This window comes from Pseudopipra pipra, chromosome 5 (assembly GCF_036250125.1).
Source record: "Pseudopipra pipra isolate bDixPip1 chromosome 5, bDixPip1.hap1, whole genome shotgun sequence".
In the NCBI taxonomy this organism is placed as follows: Eukaryota; Metazoa; Chordata; class Aves; order Passeriformes; family Pipridae; genus Pseudopipra; species Pseudopipra pipra.
In genome coordinates, this window is record NC_087553.1 from 19,439,111 (window position 1) to 19,464,325 (window position 25,215).

At 37.2% G+C, this 25,215-nt stretch overlaps 1 protein-coding gene across 5 annotated transcripts in view; it reads right to left on the bottom strand.

The window, feature by feature from the left end:
• GNPTAB (N-acetylglucosamine-1-phosphate transferase subunits alpha and beta) overlaps positions 1-25,215 on the bottom strand; it is a 42,530-nt gene that overhangs the window by 9,119 nt on the left and 8,196 nt on the right. For 4 of the 5 annotated variants that reach the window (XR_010430643.1, XM_064654795.1, XM_064654794.1 and 1 more), the window contains exons 3-16: positions 23,290-23,409; positions 21,584-21,625; positions 20,633-20,838; positions 19,838-19,902; positions 19,524-19,658; positions 11,726-11,887; positions 9,894-10,073; positions 8,706-8,876; positions 6,913-7,036; positions 6,277-6,480; positions 4,044-5,152; positions 2,829-3,028; positions 2,337-2,556; positions 1,316-1,429 (exon numbers count right to left, since the gene is read on the bottom strand). Coding sequence is in view for 4 of the 5 variants with exons in the window: in XM_064654795.1 (XP_064510865.1) it covers positions 1,316-1,429; positions 2,337-2,556; positions 2,829-3,028; positions 4,044-5,152; positions 6,277-6,480; positions 6,913-7,036; positions 8,706-8,876; positions 9,894-10,073; positions 11,726-11,887; positions 19,524-19,658; positions 19,838-19,902; positions 20,633-20,838; positions 21,584-21,625; positions 23,290-23,409 (3,052 nt within the window). In the remaining variant the exon portion in view is untranslated. Of the gene's footprint in view, positions 1-1,315; positions 1,430-2,336; positions 2,557-2,828; positions 3,029-4,043; positions 5,153-6,276; positions 6,481-6,912; positions 7,037-8,705; positions 8,877-9,893; positions 10,074-11,725; positions 11,888-19,523; positions 19,659-19,837; positions 19,903-20,580; positions 20,839-21,583; positions 21,626-23,289; positions 23,410-25,215 lie in introns of those variants that run through there. The other variant, XM_064654797.1, reaches the window with a different exon arrangement.

A 25,215-nucleotide genomic window follows, 5' to 3' on the forward strand; every position in this document is an offset into this window, starting at 1 on the left:
AACATTGCAACTTCTAGATTTCATTCTCAATAAAATATTCAGAAATTCTAACTCTTTTGACAGAGATTCCTCTGATAAAGGCCACCAGTAACACTGGCCAGGCAAACTCTGCACAACAGCTAATACATATGTTAAAACAATTCTGGAAAATAAAATACCTATTCTTAAGGGATATTTCCATGGTAGTAGGCTCATTCCTAGAAATATAACTGTTGCAGACAACAGAAATAAAAATAAATTAGGCCTCTGTGATGAACACAGACACTGTTTTGTCACTATTTGAACTGACTGATAACATTAGTACATTAGGCATTACTGCTTAGATTAGTAATATTTTACTAACTTTCCAAAAAGATTAAAGTAATTTGACATTGTTCCCAATCACTGAGACTTATTTTTAACTCATCTTATAATATATTCATCACAGCTATCCTTTAATTACTACTATTCTTCAAAGTTTTCTACTTCACAAAATTTTTCAGAATGAATTGAACGCCATAAAGAGGCAAAGTGAAGTAAGGCTGAACTGGATGAAAGGTCCTCATACTGTACAGGATTCTCAAATCCATACTTTAATTTCTTCAAATCATGCTGACAGAATGGTTTGATATAGAATTTTGCTGTAATTCAGACTTAGGGAAAAATATTTTTAAAACTTCATAATGTAACCTGATACAAGGCAGGATAGATGTCCAGAGGGAAGGAAAAAAGAAAAAAGTCAGTGTTCATATACATTTATCTACACACATTTTGCAGATCTCTTTACTATGGCTTGCATGTGTTTGGGATCCATAATGCCTTCTATTATCCAAAAGGAATAGATACTCTATTACTCTATAGTATTTCTATATTCAATTTTTTTTTGCTTTGAAAATGTATTGATTTGAAGCAGAGTACATCCACACTTTTTTCAAATGCATGGGTTGATGTAGGAATTATCACTGTAAAAGCAATTTAGCTATTAGTATCAGATCTAAAGCTCAGATCTAAATTCCAGCAGGTTTTGATGAGAATTTAATCATTAAAATAGAAATTTACAACTGAAATCATTAAGAAACATCTAGTCCTAAGACCTCAGTTTTTACAGAATCACGGTTTTTTACAGAATCACTGATTTAGGTTGGAAGGGATCTTGGGAGTTTATCTGGTCCAACCTCCTTGCTCATGCAGGGCTACTTGGTCACAGTTGCTCAGGACTATGCCCAGGCATCTTCTGAATATCTCCAAGGAGGGACACTGTCCATAAACAAGCTTTTAAAGCACAATAAATACATACTCAAAGAAAACAAGTATTTTAAAGACCAATGTTTCTTACCAGGTTTGGATCATAATATGCTTCCTGAGTCGGAGGAATAACATGGATCTGAGTAATGTTGGCAGGAAGAGCTTTAGAGCAATTTATTAGCATTTGTTCTAGACCCGTCAAATCCTAACAGAAAGAGAAGGAAAAAAGCCATATATAATCCTGTTTTCTCACTGACATAGTTCTAAAAATCCAGGGTACGTAGACATATTCAATGTTATCTACACAAGAAATTTCCACAAAAAGACTAAATATTCAGCAGATCACATTTCAATAAGTGCTAAGTCATGGGACTCCCTATACACCCAAAGTGTAACATTGGCATATTAAATCCCAAATTAGGCAAACAGACAGAAAAGTAAACTGAAAGGACAGGAAGACTTTCTGATTAAGGTACAGGCCAGGAACACACTAAAGTAGGGCTGTGTTCCAGCTATGCCAATCATTTTGTGCACTGTCACAAACAGATGATTTCATTGGTTTGTCCCCATTTCCTCTCTGTAAAGCAGAAAGAGTACATTTCATTCTTTACCTGCATCTCTAAGAGTGCAAGTCTTAGTAAGACTGTGTCTCTGTTTATCAGATTCCTAGAAAAACAGAGGCATGAGTCTTTGTATATGGTTATACTGTTTACTAGCATGACTTCTTTGCTACCCTTTTTCTCAATTCTTTCTTTAGACTACATGTTCCTCAGGGCAGAACAGTCTTTTACTGTGTGCAGGAACTAGACTAAGCACAGAAGGATCCCACTCTTCACAGTGAAGATTTTTTCTGACAAACTTACACTGCTTTCTTGAGCTGGGATACCAGTGAGCCATTATTCTGATGCTGCTATAACTCAATTTAATTGCAGACTCCACAGAACAATGATAAAGTAGAACATGACATTATGTGCTCCACACAGTATTTAAAAACTGCTAAATGTTACAGACACTATAGGCAAGGATAAATAAAGATGTGAATCATTCTATTTTAAGAATTTTTTACTTTAAAACTGAAATTACTCTGAAAGTAATTGGTAAGGAAAGAGTACCTGCAAACTTAGTGGTAGTTCATGGATTCTCGTGGCCAACGTGCGGATCTCTCGGTCAGACAAGATGCCTGACTGGTCCGTATCAACCTCATCGAAGATCTGAGAGATGTTCAGTGGTTGAACTGCACTCATAAGATAGTAGAAGTATGAAAAGGCGAACTGCATATCTTCTGAGTGCCGCACTTTGTGAAATGATGTCTTGTCAAACTCCTCAGGAAACCTAGATAAGAATAAAAACTAATTTAGCACTCTAGTTCCTTGACGTGAAACATTCCTTACCTATAAATAATTTCTTATCTAGAATTTTGAAAGGTCTTCAGAAGCCTCCTTTTTTTAGCACAACTATCATATGGTAATAAATTTCTTATTTCTTTTTCAAAATATAATTGTAATGAGTGGCCATTAACACATTGGAAACAGCTACAGCAAAGCAACAACAGAAAGGTAGAATTACTTGCAGTTTTACATTATTCCAAACAAAACCATACTCACATATCCTGCAGCTCTTGCATAACAGTGCGGTCAATCATGTGAGGCATATGAGCAGGGACTTTACGAGATGTAAATCCAAACTTGCTGTTTAAAAGCTTATTTACATATCGAAGGGAATCAGCAAATGTATCTTTCAGCTGCCTTCCAAAATGCTTCCCTTCGGTAAAGTACGACATTTGTTTGAGTAATGACTCTTCTTCCTAAAGAGCAGGGCAGGCATAAATCAAGGTTACATTACTGAAAAAGGCAGAAAACATTAAATGCACAGGAAAAACAACATTTCAGCCAGGTGTCAACTCTTTGCAACACGTGAAAATGGGAAGAGAGCTTTTGAATATTTTTCTTCACATTCCTTAGTTCTCTCTTTAAAAAGAGAAAAGGGAACCTGTTCCTTAAAGCTTTCATGCTTTGAAGAAAACTACTTTATAAAAGGTGTCCTTAATATTTATGCTCCAACAGCTCACACACAATTAAGTCCCTGTTTGTCATCAGATTTATTTGTAATATTGCCCCTTTTTTTTGCTGATTATTCATCCATATTTGATAAACTGAAATCCTATGAATATAAAGATTCCTCATGCAAAATTCAATCTCAGATGAACAGAAAGAGATAATATTTTAAAAGCATAGCCCCTTTGCTATTTGGAAAAGGGCAAAGCAGTTGCTACCAAATGAAGCACAGTCTTCTCTTCTAGAGGTTTTCAAAACTGCCAAAATGCTTTGGCTGGAAGCAGAGGAAATTTCCTACACATTTTCTTGACAGAGTTGAGATATGCAGCTTCTTCACAGGCTTTCAATTTCACTCCTAGAATGTAAGTATTTATTATTATACCTATTTTCTACATTTTTAAAACATAAACTGGATCCAAATTTGCATAAATGCTATCAAAACAAAATTTATGCTTTCTCTTATAGCACTAGATATGTCTGAATAATAGCACTGAGCCAACATACAATGAATAAAAAGTGAATTTCACCAAAAGAAAGGCAGTAGAAAGGGAACAGAAATGGCTATTTGGTTTAACCCTAGCTAAGAGAGGCCCAGATCATAAACAAATTAGATTTTATGTGAAAAGTCAAAACTAGTTTTCAAAAAATATCAGCATTTGCATCAAAGGCAAAACACATTCCAAATATAGAAATCATATTAACAGTATTCCACTAAATGCAGAAAGATGCAACTATTCCAATAAGCAATGACATTAAGATACTCACATCAAGAAGGTCCTGGAAATACTTCTTTTTCTCCCATGGCAAAAAGCCTTGGTAACTTCCAGCATAAGACTGTAATTTTCTTCCCACTAGCCCCTCCCTTTTATTTGTATCCACCTGCTCCTGCTCTTTTTCTCCTTCCATTCCCTGTGCACCTTCTCCAGTATCTAAATTCCCAGTATGTTTTGATTTCTGTGTTTCCCTTAATATGAGTGCATTCAATACTTTTTCTCGAGTTTCATTTTTTTTCCCCATGCTCTGGGAGGCAAATGTGGCTTTAGGCTTTACTTTATAAATAGATTCATCTGTGTTCATTGTCACAAGAGTCCCCTTTGTTCCCATAGGCCGTGAAGGAACTTCTTCATTTGCTTTCACAGTTCTTATTTTGCCATTATTTACATCTTTATAAGGCTTTTTCCAGCTGGTATGGTTCTTCTGATCTTCTGAATGATTATGCACACCCTTCTTTTCCAGGCCTATAATGTTCTTCACTGTAGCTAAGAACTGGAAAGGTCTCAGGAGAGCAGCCTTGGATAGATTAAATCCTTTCTGAGTGATATCACCATTTAGTAGTTTTAAGTCCAGGTTCTGCAGTTCCAGCTGAACATTTTCAGGAAGAAGAGACACATTTACTGATGGTATTATCACCTCTTCATGCAGACTCTCTTTTGTGCCATTTTGACGTCTCCTGACTCTTGGAAAGCGTTTTTCTTCAGGAATATCCTCAAATATCATTTCAGCTTCTGGTACTGAAGTTATACTTTTAAAATCAGAGTTGGATTTTTGTGTGGAAGTTGTGTTCAGTTTTGGTTCCTCTCTAGTATCAACTTCAACAGCTACTTGCATTTTAAACTCTTCATCATTTTTATTTAGGAACGTAAGGTTAAAATAGATCACAGTTGCATTCATGCCACTGTGCATTATCAGGTGGATAGTCTTCCACTTGTTAGCAACTGAAGCATGACGGATAATTGGATTATCACTATATGAACCCTCAATTCCTTTCTTGGCTATTTCGCTGAAGCTGAAGTAGGGCAGACATTCACCTTTGGGAATAACATAGTAGGTCTGATTAAGCTGAAGTGTCACCTTGTACATCTCTTCAAAGTGATCTGGAAAAGAAACAAAAACATGAAACAAAACAAATTTCTGTCCATTTCCAGCGTGACATTTATCTTTCACTCTGTTTTAAACTGTAATATGCCCAGCTAAATTCACTGTATTAGCAGGGAGATAGCTCTGTGAAAGAACACTTACTCTAGCTTCCAGTTTCTTGCTCGCTTATCTTCAATAATGGATGACTAGAACATACTCAGATATATAAAGCTATCAGACATTCCTATGCTAATGCTAAAATGCAGTATAAGTTATCATTCTTTTCAGTCTCTACCTGAAGAGCCTTAGTGGCTTGTTATCACATGCCACTTCAAATTCTGTATCAGTCATAAGTAGCTTGCCCATATTACGTTTTTGTCACATTTTAGGAGACTAATGTTACAGTGACTGGATTTCACTGCTACACTGCATCTTGATTTGAAACTTCCAAAGTCAGATAGGCTGAATGGAAGTTCTCCCTCCCACAGCACAACAGAACAAATTCTGTGAACTCTCATATGAACAAAACCTCACAGCTGGCAAGAGAATTGCCAGTAACACGTTTGTCTGAGCTGAGATGCAGAGGAGCCTCTACTCTTCCAAAGAGGCCAAATTCTTCCCCAACTATACCAGACAGAACTTTCAATCACTTCATTCATTCCTGCTAGCCTTTCATAACCAAATAAACTTCTGACAAGTGCACAGGTGACTGAGAGTAGCCTTTGGCAGGAGCCCAGAGACAGACTTGAACTCACACTGTCAGCATCAGAGAGGTTCTTTAATTTTTTTAACTGCTATAGGCATCATCAATTCGACTGTCCCTATTCAGGTAAAGACACTTTGCATTACTGAAATCTCATTTCTCCACTTAAAATGTAAGTCTCTCGGGGCAGGCAGTTCAATGCTTGCTGCTCTCTAAGGTATCAAGCCTTCACCCACGCTTGGTCACTATTAAATAAAGCAGCATATAATATTGATCCAGGTTTGGATTAGTGAGTACAAGAATCACCTGACTTCTTTTTCAGCTGCTACCAGCTACCAGGGCATCTTAGCACAGTCTGAGAGTAATGTTGAACCAAAAATGTCAAGAAACTCAAGAGAATCCCTAACAGAAAGTTTATCAGTGATGCATTTTACATACCCTGGCCACAGTCACCAGCATCAAATCCACACGAGAGGACGTTGCAGGCCTGATCACAGAATTTGTCTGCCAGCCAGGAATTAGCACAGCCTTGGTTACAGTATGAAACACCACTTATTCCTGCACCAAACTGCCATGGTGGTCCATTCCCAATACCTCCAACTGCACCTCCGCCAGCAACGTAGCGACTACCCCCACTGTTACCTAGAGAAAAAGAAGGAAAAAAACCCACCAGAAATAAGAACTTCAAGTGACTGAAGAAAGGCACATTTTAAGCCACATTGTTAAATCTAGACTGAAGACTCAACAATCATCAGTGAAATTAAAAAGGGGCCAAATAATATATAAAACTGTATATTCATTATACAATAATACATAAGAAATTTCAAACCCCTTCCTTTCAGCTAGTCAAATTTGGTACCTAAATAAGGATTTTCCTATGCCCTACTACTTCCTGTCATTTTCCATAGAAATTTGTAGTTAGCAAGAAATAAGGTTTTCATCGTTAAGTCAACTCTTTTATTATTATTACAGGAAGCAAATTTTATAGTTATAGCAAAATGACCAATTACAGAATTATTCTTGTAAGGAAAAACAAACAGTTCACTTTTTCTAAATTTAACATTGCTGTCTTACCAATGCAATCACCTCCATCCCAATCACATGCTGAGTTATTACAGGCTTTATCACAGTAACCATCTTTAATCCATGAGCCAGGACATCCCTCAGCACAGTTTGGCACAGGCCAAGTCAAGTAAACCTGGAACAATATTACAGTCTGAGACAAGGACTGGCAAAACTGAAGTCAATTGAGCTTGTTTCTTGGAATATGGAGACTTAAAATAATGCCTCCCTGTGTGTTCTACCTTAAGATTTCATAAAGCTTTACAAACAGTATTTAAACCCTATCACATGTGAAATAAATGTCACCAGTTTCAAACAGAAGGAAGAACTGAAGAATTCCCAAGGCCACACAGCCAAGCAGAAATGGCCAGAAATAGAAAGCAGGACTTCCCAAATCTACTTCTGCAACCCACAGACCAACAAAAACTAGTATTTTCTCGTTTGCCAGATAGGAAGGGTGAACTTAACTCTGAAATAGCTCCGCAGTTCACTTGTTCTCCTGACTCAAAATGTTTCTTCATTACTAACCAGTCATGAGATAAGCAGCACATGTTGAACATAATCCCTGAAGCATCTGACCCTGTGACTTAAATAATTCTAAGAATTGCCACGATAAAAAAAGGTGTGTAGGTGTGTATATTTTCAACTGGGGAGCCATTAAAAACCACACATATTTTCCTTGAGGCCTTATGGTTTCAAGATTTTAGCAGCACATTTCCTACTGAAACACGTGCTGATCAGGTTATCACAAACAATGCTGCACCTACACTGACTCCATCATAACTGGGATGAATAACTGAAGAACAATACAAATGCAGTAACAATATATTTTGCAGTTATATGCCTACATCTTCAGAGATTTAAAACAACTAAAAGCTTCCTAATATCCTCAAGTACTGAAACAGCTATTTTAGTGTAGCGTAATTTTGTGCAACCCTTCTGTGTTTGTGTACACGTGTGCAGATCTGCCTGCATGAAATGTTTAATTCAATGGTGCCTTGTGTACTCACTGCTTTAATATAAATAATATATATAAATATTTACCTTTTCCCTCCATACCACTCTTGTAGATCAAGCTCATGGATGAAAACTCTCTTAGCAACCAGAGCCTTTTATGCATAACTACTGCTAATGTTTCCTCAGCCTGCTCTCCTTGCTTAACTCCAGTTGTTGATAATAGGTTTGTTGAAAGACTAAATTACTTTGTGTTCATGAACATGGAACAATATCTACTTCAGTAAATAATTATATATATGATTATATACAGATTGAGCAAGATATTGCTGGTGTCTGGAATTTAAATACTAGACCAGTTTAAATGTCACCTGACCTCAGTGTTCCCACAGAAGAATTGATTCTGGTTTGAGTATTTCCCACAAAACAAAAGGAATATTCAAAGGAGGGAAGACTGATAGCTGCCAAACACCACATCAGTCTTACCAGTGCTCTAACAGAATGTGGGAGAATTAGAGAACACCACAAACTAAAGCATGAAGCCTGACAGAGGAACCATTGTACCCCCTGAAACCTACCAGTGAATATGAAAAAAAGTAATTCTGCAACCCCAACATCAACACACCACACATACAAACACAGACAAGAGCCTTGCCCATTCTGCACCTTTGCTAACAGTTGTGTAGTTAAGAACAATGAACCTTTCGAGACAAAAGGGGGAGCGGAGAGCAGAGGGAAATAATCTTATATTTGCTCTCCCTTTTAAAGTACCACTTCTGTGATTTTTATTATATTAGCATAGAAAAGTTCTACATCTACTTCTGGTAAGATATCTTTTCATAATGGCTTACCTTTTGACCTTTAGAGTGACTGTAAAAATCATCAGGCCAAACATCCTTCCCAAACATAACATCATCATTGAGATAAATAAACTTCTGAGAAAGGCCACTGATACGATGAATATGACTTTCAATAGCTGGTGAACTGAAAGTAGGCAAGTGACTCACATTCTGAAATATTTCCTAAAACAAGAAAGTCACCACCAACAAAAAACAGTTTCAGAAGGCAAAAAAAAAAAACCAACCCCGAAACAAATAAACAAAAAACCCCAAGCCATAAAAGGTCAGGCACACCAGATATTTGATACTTATCTACTAAAAAAATTATAAAGAACAAAGAGAGATGAAACAAGTAAAAGTATTTTAGCAAAATAAAGACTTCAATATCTCATTTTTCCCACACAAAACCATTTTCAAGTCTGCTGCTTAACTAAGAAACTGTACCCAGTTCGTTACAAAGACACAAACTTTCACACACTCCTTTCATTGGGTACTGCATCAGGCCCAGTGTGCACATTTATAATTCTCATGAAGTACAGGCTGCACAAAATTTCCAGCAAACTGAACCTCTTCCAGCATTCAAAGAATCAGGATTGTTCCATCTCTTTCAAGTAACTTCATAAGCAGACAGCAACCAAAGTTGAATTAGTATCTTATTACCACTTTGGTTGCTCAGAGCTCCTATTGCATGTCCAGATACCAAAATTACTCCCAAATTCGTAATAAGCTACTAGAGTATTTTTGTTTAACTTATTCAGGAAGCTTGAATTTCTCTTTTTAAATAACACTTTTAGAATGCATAGATACTTTTTTTTGTAGCCACTTTCTCAGTTCCAGTAATTGCAATCCATCCTGTCTCAACACAAGCTTATTAGGTTATTACTGGTTCTGAGAGAGTGTCTGTGGATTCAGATTACATTTTCTTCTCCCCAGGTTTTTTATAAATAGACTCTATAAGGAAATTAGACATGGGTATACATTAGCTGAAGCCTTAATATTTGGAAAAGTGGACTAAATAAAGGCTTGACATATATTGAGTTATCTGGTTAGCTAAAACACAAAGACATACTGGGGTTTAATAAAACCATGGATGAGACAGGGAATTTATTCTCCCAAATAAATGCAGCCTTTAGCTGAAAGTGGATAACTGCATTTCAAAGCAAACACAGCATCATACTGGTATTTTTGTTTGGGTTTTACCTGATGTGTCACTATAGTTATCCGAGGATTATCCAGGTTAAGCCAGGAAGGAATCTGCCCATTGGTGACGATGAAAATATGCCGCACCCAAGGGGCATGTCTCTCTATTGATCGTAAGGAGTATCTCAGCTCTTCATTATCTTCAAAACGGCTGGCAGAAATGTCTTCATCCTGTTTGGACTATAAAAAGAAAAAATCCCTCCTTAGATTCTACACAGAAAATTCAAGTTCTGATTCAGCTAGGTAAGGATAGTGTGCTTGAGCACACGGGTGCATAAGCACTTCAGGACTTAGCTGTTCAAAAATAAAAAGTACACTGATCGATAACAGTTATTCTTATAAAGGATCATATTCTTCTGAATTATCAGGATGAATAATACAGTATTCTGACATCATTGGCTGACCACCTGGGATCATTAGGATGTCTGCTGACCACACTGCAAGGTGACACTGCCTTGTGTGATACTAGTTCTTATAGAAAGAAGCCCAGTAAAAAAAAAAAACCCTCCTGCATTTCAAATCAGTAACATTACCTTTCAGAAATCCAGTTCCAAGAGGCTGGGACCTTCCAAGTACATTGCATCATAAACTGTGTTTAAAGGTCACCTAATATAGATATACTGGAAGTGTCATGACGTAGCAGCTCTGCAATTTTCCCCTGCTCTATTATTTTAAAGAATTTAAGCAGGAGAAAATCAACAAAACTTAGCCTAATACTCACTATCAAATAGCTAAATGTTTCCATATGTTTCTATTAAAGAGAAATTTTTTTCAATTAGAAACTCATTAGTTAAGTAACAAAATTAGGTCACATGGCACAGTAACACATTTCTTTTCCCTTTCATAAGAACTTAATGACCTCTTCTAAAACCTACAATTAAGGCCGCTTAACAGGAACATTTCTAAAGTCCAAATGAAACAGGAAACTTAAGAAAATATTTAACAATTACCAATTTCACTGCAGATGCTAGACACAAAATAAGCCTTCTATTCTGATATGTGCAGTAACACAGCTTTCATGTCATTGGCTAGGTATCCATTCCCAAAACAATGCATAATTTCAACATGGGGAAACAAAGTTTGAGTTCAGGGTTGGTAGGAAGAGTTCCCCAAAAGCCCTGTTCACAGGATACAAAGACACTGCAAGCTTTTCTGGGTTGGGCACATTTACTTTACCCATGCCACTTGACATTTATTGTAAAATTAAATTCCAGCAGGAGAAAAAAACCCAAGATTTTAGAAAATCTTATCTTGGAATAGACACCTCGTTATTTCATTTCCTGTTTCTAAACCAATCATCCTTTCTGTATCAAAAAAGATTCAAAGTAAGCCTCCTTTCCTTACAGACATCTATCTGTATTTCAGGACTTCAACGTTTTCTGAAGAGAAGCAATTAGTATTTGCTCAGCATAAATGATGCTGCAAAGCAAAAAATTACTAAGAAACATATTGGGAATGAGATAATCGTGTTTGCTAATAAAAGCCTTTATCTGCCCCACACAGGAAACCTGCTTATCTGCTAGTCAGTATCAATTAAATCTTTCAGGACTTGACTGCACACAACTTTATCAAAACATGTGCAGAGGGCAAAATTTTTCACTTAGTGAAGAACATGAAAATTTCAATTAAATGTCACACTGCTTGATTCTTCTCCCTCCTTGACTTGAGAATTGCAGTGTTCTTGTGATGTTCTCACAACCTCATAAGTACTTGATTCTTAATACTTCCAAGCTTCTGGAAGAAATCTCATGTTCCTTGTAATTGACTAGTTAGTCTCTACTTGCAGTTTTTAAATGCTGTAACCTTTATGTGCTGTAACAGAATTCACCTACCTGACTGACAGAGCTGAGGTCCCATAATAAATAAGCAGGATTAAGCATCAGTTCTTTCCCATCTATAGTCATGTTCTTCTTTGCTTGCTTGTTCAGTTCTTGGAAACCCTTAGGGTTATTCAGTTGCAAGAGAGCCACGCTGGCTTCTGAATAGAGCTGTAACTATACAAGCAGAGAAAACAATTTCTGGCAGGCAGCCCAGCAGCACTCTTTCTTTGCCAATTCCATATTTTTGTTGTATTTTTCTTACTAGAGTTGCTAATAAGAATGACTGCTAAGTACTATTTTTAAAGAACTACAATTTTGTAAGAACACAAAAAGTAGTAGTAAGATGGGAAATGAAAAACATTTAAAGATACAGAACATTTCTAGATGCTTAATTTTCACTTTACAAAGAAAATTTCTCTTTACACAATGATCCAGTCAGCAGTAAAGCTGTTCGTGTTATAAATATTTCTGGAGCAAGTGAATACTAAGTCCCCATCCATTCTCTCCCACCCTAATAACAAAATTCATGTTTTATGAAAACTTTATTATATGACTGAAAGAATCACCCCTTTTTTTCCATCTCAATCAAGCAATGATCTTCCCAGAAAATTAAGGGCACCAAGGTATCGTCGCTGTCAGACGCGTGAAATTTTCAGGATGGTTTACAGTTAGTTCAACCTACAGCTCCGAAATCTGAGATACAAAGGGCTCCAGAGCTAATCCATGTGGTTCTCCAAGTCCTTAACGATGGTTGCCAATATGCTGTTAAGGTCATTTCTTACTTGAGGACTGTTTGATCTGTTTGCTGTTTTTATCTCTTGCCATCAGTAAGTCTGTATATCAGGTTTCATAATGCACAGGATGAGGGGCTTGCACTACACACCCGCTCACCCTTTCTCTAGCAGCTAATAGAGCTTACAAATGACAGGGCACCAAAGCATCTCCCTAGTAATATGGCATAACCCAATAAAATGCTGAGTTTACCATATGAAGTAGCATTAGCAGATACCATCAAGCTAAAAGCAGAACTGCACTTTGATTTTCCAAGTGCATGCCTGATTGAGAATAAATGCAGTTAATCATTAACAATATTTATTTGAGCCTATGCTTAATTTTTGTTCCTTCAGGCAACATAAGACAAATAACCACATCTACCAGGTTTTCAGTTGCATAAGATCTGTAAATGTAATTCATAAGTTACCAAAATTTGAATAATGTCAGGGTCAAAAAAAGCAAATCCATCAGTTTCTTTCATAATAACCTTAAGTGGTTTTATTTTTTTATTTTTTATTAAATGTGACCCTTTCTGCTCATTTTAAACCACCACTTGGTCCCAGAGTTAGCAGCCCTTCCCTTAGTAAGACCAGCTGTTCCACTTGTGACATTTCAAAGCTGTTGATGCTTTGACTCATATGCTATTTGAGATCTTTCAATCTGACTTATGAGGCCTGCCATCAGAAAAATCTGATAAATCTCAGACCTTCCAGGGAATCATCTGAACCTATGGGTGGAAAGGATGGCTTCAGTAGCTAAATGGCTGAGGTATAGTTATGGACTGCAGCCAGCAACCTCCAAAAATATCGGGATCGAAATGCTACAGATTACAAAGCTGCCATCACTGGGTATGTGCTTTATTTAGGAATACAACAGTGCCACACACTCCCCTAGAATCTGTTATTTAAAACATACATACAACAAACCAAAAATATTACCATTCTAGAGCTTTGAAAGCATTTGAGAACATTCAGTTTCTCTTTAACTTGTTCCTAACAAACTCAGCAAAATAAGTACCTGTACTACAGACTCCTAACTAGACTTATTACAAACACTTCCCCTTCCCCCCCCCAAATACAGCATATATGCTGTAGTTTTTTTAATCTGTAATATTACAAGCACAAACAACAAGTAGTGGAAAAACACTCCAGTGCTCAGCATCAGTTAACCTAAACACTAAAATATATAGATTATTTTTGTTACATCATTGTGGTTTTTTTCCAGTAATACTTTTTTTAAGACACCAGTCTTTTCCTAAGCAGAGCTATCAATAAAGTTAGATTTCAATGAAGTCATCTGGTGACATAACTAACCAGATTTAATAAATTGCAGGCTCTGATCTGAGCATTTTGTTGCTGGTATATTCAAAATGGAATTTTCTCCTGGAAGATTTTCTAATGTCTCACAGGTATTAACCTCCTCTCAGTAGGGATGCACACAATTGTCCATTCCCTTGGAATATTACCTTCTACAGAACACCTTCATTCTGCCAAAGCAGGTCAGCAGATCCAAAGGTATTGTAAAGATAGAAGAGAAAAGCCAGCAGGTAGATGGTCAGTGTAACCAGGCGAGGCTCTGCTAACACAGGTGGGCTGAAAACACACTATGCAGGCACACACCCACACCACCACTGCACATTTCTATCACACACTTGAAAATGAGACAGGAAAACTGCATTTTCTCCATCAGGTAGCTTTAAATGCAGGTTCTCCTTTGGAGCCAGCATGTTTGGCAATGCTTACTAGGAGACAGGCTAGATGAGCTCAGGCATCCCATGTGGAAGCAAACATCTTCATTTCCATTTTCTCAACGTAAGGGGCCTTGAGCACTTTTTTTCTGAGGTAGGGCTTAGGCTCTTAACCAGTCTTTAAATTACATTGCTTTATCTTCTTAATGACCAAAGTTGATTGTTAAAGAAATGAGATGCTCCTTTTTTCACACTGCAATATGGATATTGGGAAAATTCATATGCCCACATAGCAAGGGAAGGGGGCCATGTGTTGTATTGAAGAGTTACAAACAGCTTAATTAATATGAAACACTACTGTCTTTAAAAATGTCTCAAGTTCCCTTTATAAGGTGATACAGCAGGAGGCTCATCTCTAAGCCAAAACTAATGCAATGCCTTAAGTTTTTTTCCACCAAGCTTACTTATTCCATCTGTGTGATCATAAAACACCAACTCCTAAAGCCACCTGCCTGCTCCAACAACACTGACAAGCCACTGTAAGAATCCCAGACCCCTCATCCTCAAGGCAGTGAGGACAGCAAACACCCAGCATCACTGTGCCTGCAGGTTCCCAGGTGGATTTTCTTCCATTAGTAAAACAATGTCACTAAGATAGCCCTTAGTTTCTAACATACCTTGTTCATATTTGTGTATATGTGTGTGCATATGGATTAAAGGAGATAATGTTTTGCAAAGAGGGAGATCTCAACTGTCCTTGAGGCAACCAGGATATCAAATCTTGAAAGAAAATCACCTTTCTCCAAAAATTTTCACTTCTATACACAATATAAAATCGTTAACATGACAGCCTCAAAAAACCAAAATCAAACAAATCAAATTCCCTTGCCCAGTCAATCCTTCCCTTGTCAGTCTTTACATCACGACTTAAAAATTAAGTCACAACTGTCTCTTTAAACTGAATAATAGTTTTCTGTAGAAATGTAGTTAAGGGGTGGGAAAGTGAAAACAAAACGTTCAGTTGTTCTTCATGTAGAGGTCCAACATAATGTCTTTTAAACTGCTCAGCAGCCATCAGCTGCACAATCAGAGAAAGACCTCCATCTAGTGGCTTGTTAACGCTCGGTTAAGAAAGCACAGACAATAAAAAGCAGCCAAATATAATTTTCAACCTCATCGGTCATAACACTCACAATGTAGAACAACAACTATGACCAACAGACACACTGCTGATTAACTTTCATTTGGAAATAAAATTTCATATCATTACATTACAGTGTAGGCCATAAGTACAAGAATTCAGTAGACCATAACAGACATAATTCACCTTGGAAATGAAACCATTATATCATAAATCTTCACCTTTTAACCACTTCTGGTTGAGCTCAGCTGTTTTTCTCATACTTTTAGAAGAAACATCTGGCCCAGATGTCTGAATAATTTTTGGTCCTCTTTGGATTCAGAAGGGATTTGAATCAAACTAAAGCAATCCAACTACAACAGCATTATCAACATTCAACACAAGCTCACTGACAGCTATACTCCTCCTTTTCTCACTTTTCTTCCCTTCTAATAGGAGCATTGCTGGAAGTGTTTTTCATCATTTCTTTACTTCCAGCATTGCACTAAGAAACAGCTATTTATAGCATGCAGAAACCCATTAAGCATCAGAAGGCATCTATGAGACATAAGTCTGGCTTAAACTCAGGCGCAACTTTCTTCCTCTCCACCAGGCATCTCACACCACTTCAGAGAGCTTAGATTAACAGATATGATAACAACAGAGGAATTGCTTCAGATTTCAGTGGAGACTGTGAACAACCAACCTTTCTTCTACTTAACTGTAGCATTAACCTAGCATGTCTCTTTGGTAAGAAGAAAACCACAGTTGGCTGTGTTTACCATAACTGCCTACCTATAACATCCACTGAAAGAACGGAGTCTGAGCTTGGATCTTAGCAAAGGCTTCTATAGAAACAACACACTTCATCCATGCTCCATGTGTAAAAATTTTATGCATGCAAATAAAACATTTCTTACATTTATATACATATATTTCATTTGAAGTATAACATACAAAAATTGCTGCTATCAAGAGTAGAGAACTGGTTGAGAAAGAACTCACTGCTATGACCACATGGGGTACAATAATCCCAAATTAACTGTTCTAAAGCATCCATGACCAGCAAAAGAAACACAGAAAGCAAAGATGACTGGAAAGAGAAACTGCAGAATGCTGTGGATACCTGACAAAAGACTGTGTTTATACAGAGATATGCCTAGCCAAATTGCAGAAGAGAATTCTTAGGGATAGATAATGAGTTGATCACAATGGCACTGTTCCTGCAAAGATAAGAACACAGTAAGGAAAAGGGAACCAGCACAAACAGATGACACATGACTGATGTGACAGAAGACAAATTACGAGGAAAAAAAACACAATCAAGACAGCATAGGGAAAAATCATGTAGAAACATGATAGGCATGGGATGCCACTTCCATAAAACCACACAAGGAGATGGAAAATATATCTAAGACAACCCAGAGATACAGGCTTTATGTTCATCTGGACAGTAGTGAAAAAAACACAGAGAAACTATAGTATTTCTAAGATTTGCTGAAGAGCTAACCTGGTGATCAGCCCGGGCACAGACAACAGATTAGCCAGCTGCTTGGATACGAAAAGTACAACTGAAATACAGGAAGAATTCATCTGTCATGTTTCCTGTTGGACTAATACTGCGAGGAGAGCCTACTGAAATGCAAAAAGCGATGATGAAAGCAATCCCTGATCAAACGAAAAAAAAATAATACTGTAATCAAAAAACTAAGGTACAGGTAGAATTGTTCCGCAGGTCTTAAGACCACAAGAAAATAATAAAACCAGCAGATGGCTCAAAGGTAATTAGGAGAAATCCAGGTACTTCGTTCTTCAAAGGTGTCCATGGAAGATGAAATGTTCTGTTCTAGCACATGGGTTAGCCTAAGGTCTGTGCTTGACACATTTACAGCAGAAATCCTGGAGACAATTATGAACTTCTCAATTACAGGAGTATTAAGGAAAAAAAAAAACCTATCAACACTGACTTTAACAATAGTCAGATAATGCAATTAGAGAAATAACTACAATGAATGAAGACAGAAATTATCTGCAGAGAGCTGGGGAACAAGGAAAAAAAACCAGAAAAAACCCACCCTCAACAGGAGGTATTCATATACTAAAAGTACTGTGTTTTAGCAGCAAAAATATTAGTACAAGCCATGACAACAGACATCAGAGGAAAGAAGAGAAGGTGGTAAAATATCAAGGACAGAAAGACACTGAAGGGTCCAAGAAAAGCACATAAAAAGTTACTCTGACAAAGGAACACCAAGTGTTAATGATACAAGACACCAGAAATAAAAAATTAAAAAGTGGGTACTGTGGATAAAAACTGATTTAAATCAAAATCAGTTCAGAAAAGAGCATAAAGTAACATCTGCTAAAGGACAGAAAATGAAATTCCAAATATTGTTTGCAGGGAGAACATTTTTCTCATACATTACTATGAGAGCCTATGTCTATGATGTTCAGCCAGAGAACAAACATTGCCTGGGAGGATGCTCCAACATATTCCCAGATGTGGCAGCAGACAGATTTCCCCAAAATAATCTGTGAACTGAGAAAGGCAATATAATTTCATATACCAATTTGGTAATTAATGAGAACATTACAGAAGAGCTGCTCCTAGAAAATAAGCCCATGTCAGGAAAACATAAGCTAACCGTTTTTAAATTGAAACAGAAAAAACATAATTAAGGAATGTCATGTTACTAGATTTCTTGAATGCTAAAAGCACAGTTTTAGCAAATGTAAAGAGCTAAAGACATTCCAAGCTCTTCAGCTATATTAAGTCAAATGTGTTAAAACTACCAGGAACCTGTAACTTAAGCTGTGGTGAGGAACTAGATTAGGATCGAAACCCAAACAGATGAACCTGTGCTGAAATAAGATTCTTCAGATGGCTCAAAGTCAGGAAGCATTTAACTAGCAATGTTCCTCACGCAAACCTGAAATGAAGAACCTAACAACTGAAGTACCATCTCCTGCTGGATAGTAATGTCATTTCTCTACAGAAACACCATTTCTTTAACGTGATTAAAAAAAAATACCCACAGCTTATGAAACAAGCAGAGACTAGCAGACTGGCCATATGAATATCCACTGTTGTTTAACCCTGTGACACTAGAGACGTAAACAAAGGCAAAAAAAAGCTATTCAAGCTTAAATGGCTGTTTAAAAGTTCTATTAAGCTGTTTTATGTAGGAAGATGAATGTGGGAATGTAGGAAGAGAGGTACAAATGTGTTTACTTTGCAAGGTTTCTACCACTAGCAAGACTAACACAGCCAGCTAACACAAGCTGAGACAAGAAAGAAGAAATTCAGCTTGCATTACATTGCAGTGTGACCAGCCTATGAAGGGGATTACACAAGACAATTTCTGCAATAGAATACACGAGTTGTTAGTCCAGCTTGCCAAAGAAAAGGAAAGGAAAGGAACTTGTGCTCATTTGAGCACAAAGAACAAGCCATAAAGTAAATTAGCACATGGTACAGGTGGACATTAGATTAATGAAGACAAATTACCTACGGATTGCCATCCCTTTATCCCTGCTACCTCCTTCTCTTCCACAAACTCAGTCCTTTTCACACCACGAATCACATCTCTCTTCAATACATAAACCAATGACTGTAACAAACTTCTTAAACTTTTACCTATCTGTTAAACCTGGCATAACTCAAACAGCTGTCCAAGCATCAATGAAGAACAGGAGGCACTAAATGTCAGTGGACAAGTTGTCCACAAGTTGTGTGATCTGCTGCCTTGCATGTGGGGTAAACTGAAGTGCAAATTGCTCAAGACCCTACAGAGTACGTGGCAGAGAGAAATGCAGTGTTTGGTGCTGTTACTATTACGAGAATTCCTCTAAAAGCAGAGAGGGAAGAAAAAAGCTAAGAAGCTACATAAACAAATTGCTGTCACAAGTCAGTGATCTAGAATCCTACAGCAAGACAACAGCCTATAGCAAGTGGCTGAGAGAAACTGATAAGGCTGGTACCGTTTAATGAGTTGCAAGCTAGCAAATCTAATGCCCAATAACTTGCAGTCACAGAATGAACAACTGGTCTTTTAAAGGCAACTCTTTGAGACATTATTTGCTACTCTTCACTACTCAGGAAAGAGTCACACAGAAAAAACCAGATTACTATCAGAAACATCCCAAATCTCCTCAGTGAGTGAGATCCCATATGTAAGCCATTCCAAAACACCAAGACAAGTAAGGTACTGTTTTTTCCAGACCCTTACCAGTTTTACTTTAGAGGCCAGGCTCTCTGGTAGTTTTGTTCGTAGCTGATTTGTTTCTTTGAATGTAGCTGGAAATCCACTAAGGAAGGCCAAGTCTTGCATTAATACCAGACCTGGAACTTCTTTGTCTGTAGTCTAAAAAGAAGAATACAGGGTATGAAGATCTTTTTACACTTACAATGATGTTTGTTTTAAAAGTTTTTGCTATTTTCTACATGCGAGTTATGGAAAAAGGATAGTCCAGAAACTTTCTAAATATATACAGAATGTTTAACACATACAAAAGCTAATCAGCAGATTTTAAAAGAACATACCAAATAAGCCCTCCATACTATCTGTTTGCTGTTGTCTTTCATCATTCCAGAATGGGCAGCTTCAACTAGAAAACATAAAATGTATTGTATCAATGTATTGTATAGAATACATAAAATGTATCAAAAACTGAAAGTCATTTCTTTTTGATATTCTATTAATCAAGATATATTTATGCAAAGTAAAAAGATTTCAATATTTATGGTGTGAAGAGTTATCTTTGTAAGTAGTAAATAACTCTTGGTAGTAAAATAAACACCAGTGGTTGGGCTAGTAGGTGGTAGTGGCTGGGCATTACATGTTAAACAAAATAGGAAGTTCATACCTGCCCTAAGACCCTACTTATATGTGCTTAACACATGAATAATTTTGTTTTACAGTATGCAATCCTTTGAGCAAGGGCAGAACTTATTGTGCAATATTTAAACTAGACTTCACAGCAATTAAGGGAGGACTTCTAAAACCATTCTTCCTCCTTCTAAACCTCAGCCTTCTGAGATTATCAGTGCAAGACAGATACTGAGATATCAAACCTGTTTTGCAACAGTCTTTTAAAGCATGGAACTCTAATCATCTGTAATCAGTTGTCTGGGAGGTAAACAAACGGTATCATTAATGTTATCATTTAGAGGAACACACTGAGGGCTAGAGACACAGAATGACTTCCTAAAGTCAAACAGAAAATTAGCTGCAGAGTCAGTAATTGGAGGGAAAAAAACCCCAAAACTAATTCACAGCAGCTTACCAAAAAAGCTTCCTCTAGAAAACTGGATGGAATCAGACAAAAAGGTTCTTACCATCCTTAGGGCTATCAAAAACAATTACTGTCACATTGGTAGAAGGATTTTTTGGTTTTGCTACAAAGAACATATTGTTAGCAGCTTGTAAAGCAGGATGAATGGACAGCAGGTCCTTCAGTGTGACGTTGATAGGCAGTGCAGGATCCAGGACAAGCATTGGCACTTTGATGCAGTGTGTCAGCAAACACTCCAGTTGCTTCTCGCTACAGCAAAATACCAAAGGTATATTTAACACTAGTAGAAAATTTAGGACAAAAATCAATGTCAGATGCAATCAGAGATGCTTTTGTAAAATCGGATCAACTGTTTGTAACGCTTGCTGTGGCAGGGGGACATTGCTGAAATCACGCTTATTTTGCTGCAGAAGGGGAATATTGGACTGTCAGTGTTTAGTTCATTACCATAACTGTTTTTTCAGAAGTTTCCAAGATTTCAAAGTCTGCCCACACAGAAGCCCTTATAAAAATCTCTAAATCACAGAAGGACCAAGCCAAATGAATGGGACAGATCAGGCCCTGCCACTTCCTGGTGGCAGAGCCACAAGTGGCCCTGACCCTTCACAGGCAATCACTTGCAATGCCATGTATAAAAATGGCAGGTGAAAGCAACATCAAAAAAAGTTCATGCTTTTGAATCATAAAACTTCAGGTACATACACATTAAAAATTCGTACTAGGAAGAGGGACTGTGCCTAAACAGTGACAAGGATATGCTTTTCAAACTCCAGAAATTGTTATAAGAAGGTCATTCACACAATGTCACAATACTTTTACTTTTATTCAACATATATATTTATTATCATGCTGTCATCTTTTCTTAAGGTGACATAGGAAAGCATGCATAGACCACAGAAGAACAAACCACCACCCCAAACAGCATCTGCTTTCAGTTAACAATGAACAGATTATCACTTATTCCAATTTATGCCCAAAACCACAAAAAACTCACCTCTTCTTTGTTGGTTCTGTTGCGTTCTTTCCAAGGATTTCCCTATTACAAAGTTAAAACAACTATATTTAATAACACTGAGTTGATAGTAAGGAATTTGGTCTAATTTCAGACTGTTAATGGAGTCAGGGACACATTGCAAAAGCACTGATAACTCACTTATTAAGCTGCCAAGGCCTTGCCATGGGCCTTGCCACAGCAAGCACAAGCTGACACAAGTGCCCTTCACTGCTCACCCTGGTGCAGTGTGGAGCTCATAAATTCATGGTTGTGCTGACAGCTGTGGCAGCAGGACTCTTTTTGCTAACAGGATTTTATGGGCTTATTATTAGATTACTTAACAAAACTGATATTGATATGAAAAACACTGGTAAGAAACCAGGATGAAGTGACCTGAAACTAGGCTGACTTGATTGTTTTGCCTAACGTAAATATTCTGATAAGGTCTATGAAAAGCTCTTTCTGCAATAGTGCTCACTGATTCCAAAGTACATGAAAAAAGTTACCTACAGGGGAGAGAACCAGGTGCCCCTGTAGATAGTGAATGTGGCATGGATTTGAGTCTTACTCATAAGCTTGATATCAACTTTCCAAATCAGTTATGGAAGAAAACAATGTGTTTTTCCCTTTCCAAAATGGGAATCACAGCATGAGGGATGACAAAGCTAAAACCACTAATATTAGCTATATGAACTGCTAAGGAAATATTAGCACAAATTTTGAAAGTTTTTCAGAGCAGAGACCATGCCTATGTTTAAGGTCAATGGATTTAAAGTTCTACTAATATTTTCATTGTTTAGGTAGCAAAGAAAAATTCCAGAATTTCTCTTATGATCATATTATCAGTGGTACCTAAATTGCAAAATATAACATGGGCCAAAAATCAGATCAATACGCTTACTTGTGAATTTCTGATTATTCTGAATTAAACTATTACAACCCTTAAAATATGAAGTTGTTCTTCCATTCAGCATATTTTCTGCCCAAAACAGATCATGTGAACAAAGCTGATTAGTAAGAACCAAATCAATGGTTGCAAGATATAATCCAAGGTGTCTGCAGCAGCCTGTGTTTAAAGGCTTAGATCAGTAATTATGCAGAACTGTATGTCACCATCTACAACACCAAAGGCAGTAACACAGGTCTTTGCTCCTTAATTAAAGCACAACTCAGACCTTTATAACATGAATAAATTATTTTCCTATTTATCAGTTTCAGTGTTTGGAGACAAGAAATCTACCTTAAAAAGAAAGCCTTTAAGAAACATATGCTTAGCATTTATTAAGTCCATTATAAAAAGAAATACTGGGGGAGGGGATGGGGGGGGAGAAAAGGGGGATGAAGAGAGGTTATACATTTGAGATATAGTTTTATTATTATTATTATTGTTGTTTACAAATGGAGTTAGAGAAATCAATACAAAATTACATATACAACGCACAGTTCTTTGGATGGCATTTTAGAAATTCATGACAGAACAGCCCTAATTATTATGCTTTATATCTAAACAGTTTTCTTATTACACAGTACTTCACAGCTAAAAGCAGAACTGAAACAAGGCTTTGAGAATAATCAAATGAAGAAGGGAGAAAATGTGCTTTGAATTTTCATGTTGAGTAACATAGGAAAAAATAACAACAAAGGGAACTAGTACTGCATTAGATTGCTGCTGTTGGTTAAAGGGAAAAAATACATAAGATCATTACCTCATTATTTTCTGTTCTTCCTCCATCTGTTCCCTGACCTGTTGCAATTCTTTGATCAGTTCAACATCTGTGCCGTTCACCCAGGTGTAGACCACGTCAATTGGCATGGGCAAACATAGCCTACATAATTCAAAGGAAAGCTACATGAGCTGTTTAATATTACATTACAAGTGTTCCTGGCATCCTACAATAGCAATTTCTGTCTAACAACAGAAATACTTGGTGTCTGGGATGCAAACAAGACAAAGCAAAAAGCCTCTCTTTAGCCATATATATCATGTCTTAATTATACACAATCCTTTGACAAAACAGCAGACAAACCAAAAAGGACACCAACTGGCTATAACAGTTCAGTAACTAAAGAAAATCTTAGCTTTATGGTCTAAATTTCACCTACAGAAACCTATAACCCAATTCCTTCAAACCCATCAAATATTTTACAAGTCAGCACCAGCATCCAGGCACATTCTTAATTCATCAACTACATTAGATTGGACAGCATGAAGCATAATGACTTAAATCATATTTGCTGTTATTTAATTGCACAGAGCCAATAAGATCTCAGCAGGACCAGGTCTCTATCCTAGGAATGTGTCTTAGTTATCATTAACAGGGTGTTTCATAAACCAACAACTTAATTTGGGTACTAGAATTCAGACTCTAGACACAGCAGACAAATTAGTTCTTGACACAACTGAATATCCTGGAACTGTTTCTGGAGACTTACAGATTTCCTAACATACCCAAGGCAGAAGAAAGGGGTTTGGGTATCTTTTTTCTATTTTTTTATGATAGTCTCCTCTCCAAGGCCCACTGCTTTGTGTCAGCAGGTACTCCAGGCTGCTGCCATAGATGAACCTCTCAGTCCCAGAAAGCAGGAGGCTGCTCCAAATATTATTTTCAAAAGTTCCAGTGTCAAGCTATTTAATATCTTCCCAAACTGTAGATGGCCTAGCAAACACTGAACACTTCTCTAATGCTGAGATCCATGGGGTCATGCAATGATGTTTTCCAGAGGTGTTCCCTCTCCACCCACTGTGTCCTTCAAAAAGCATTCAAATCAAGACAGAGCTTACAAGCAATATTTCACCAGCATTCCCCAGCACAGCACACCAAGCAGACAGCTTCCACCCAGCTTCATTTTCTACTGGCTCAGATCCAGTAACTGAAGCACAAAATTTGGTAAAAGGTCAGCCAGTAGCTGGTCACAGCACAATAGACAGGAACATTTCGTCCTCAATTTACCACTGTTCCTAACTGAGCTATGACACTTAAAGAATAATGATGGGTCATTCTGGGACAGTTTGAACATCTAAGCAATAGCACTGCCTTCCCCAGCAGCACCATCCAGAAAGTCTCTCTCACCTCTGACCTGTAACATTGTGCAGAAGGCTACCCTCTCAACTGGCAAGAAAAAAAATAGCCAATTTACTGAATACAAATACCCCCCTAATCAGTTGTTTCACCTCTTTCCCCAGAAATGACTAGCTTCTTGTCCATTAATAAGGCATGTTTTGAACTAAAAAGTTCTCCACAAGAGTAGAAATTCAATGGCAGTAGTTCTTCCAGCTTTTCTACATTTGTGATCAGTTAAATTATTGGTTTGATAGTCACTGGAATGCTACAGTTAGGAAAGGAGTGTTTCAGGTGGAAGCACCTGACTCAAGTCAGCAGATTTCAAAAATGCCCAACCCTCAGTCTTCTGGATAAAGTGCAGAGTTTATTAATGTAGGTTTCACTGAAGAATACAGTGTCCAAAATAAAAGCCTGAACTCCAAGTCTTTCAATGGTATGAGGCAATTCTGACTTCTGTGAAGCCTCTCTCCAATTTATAATTTGTTATAAGCGTGTCTATGCAACAGCACATATAACTACATAATTTGCTATGCTATTGTCACATACAGTCAAACGCTAATAAATTCCAGA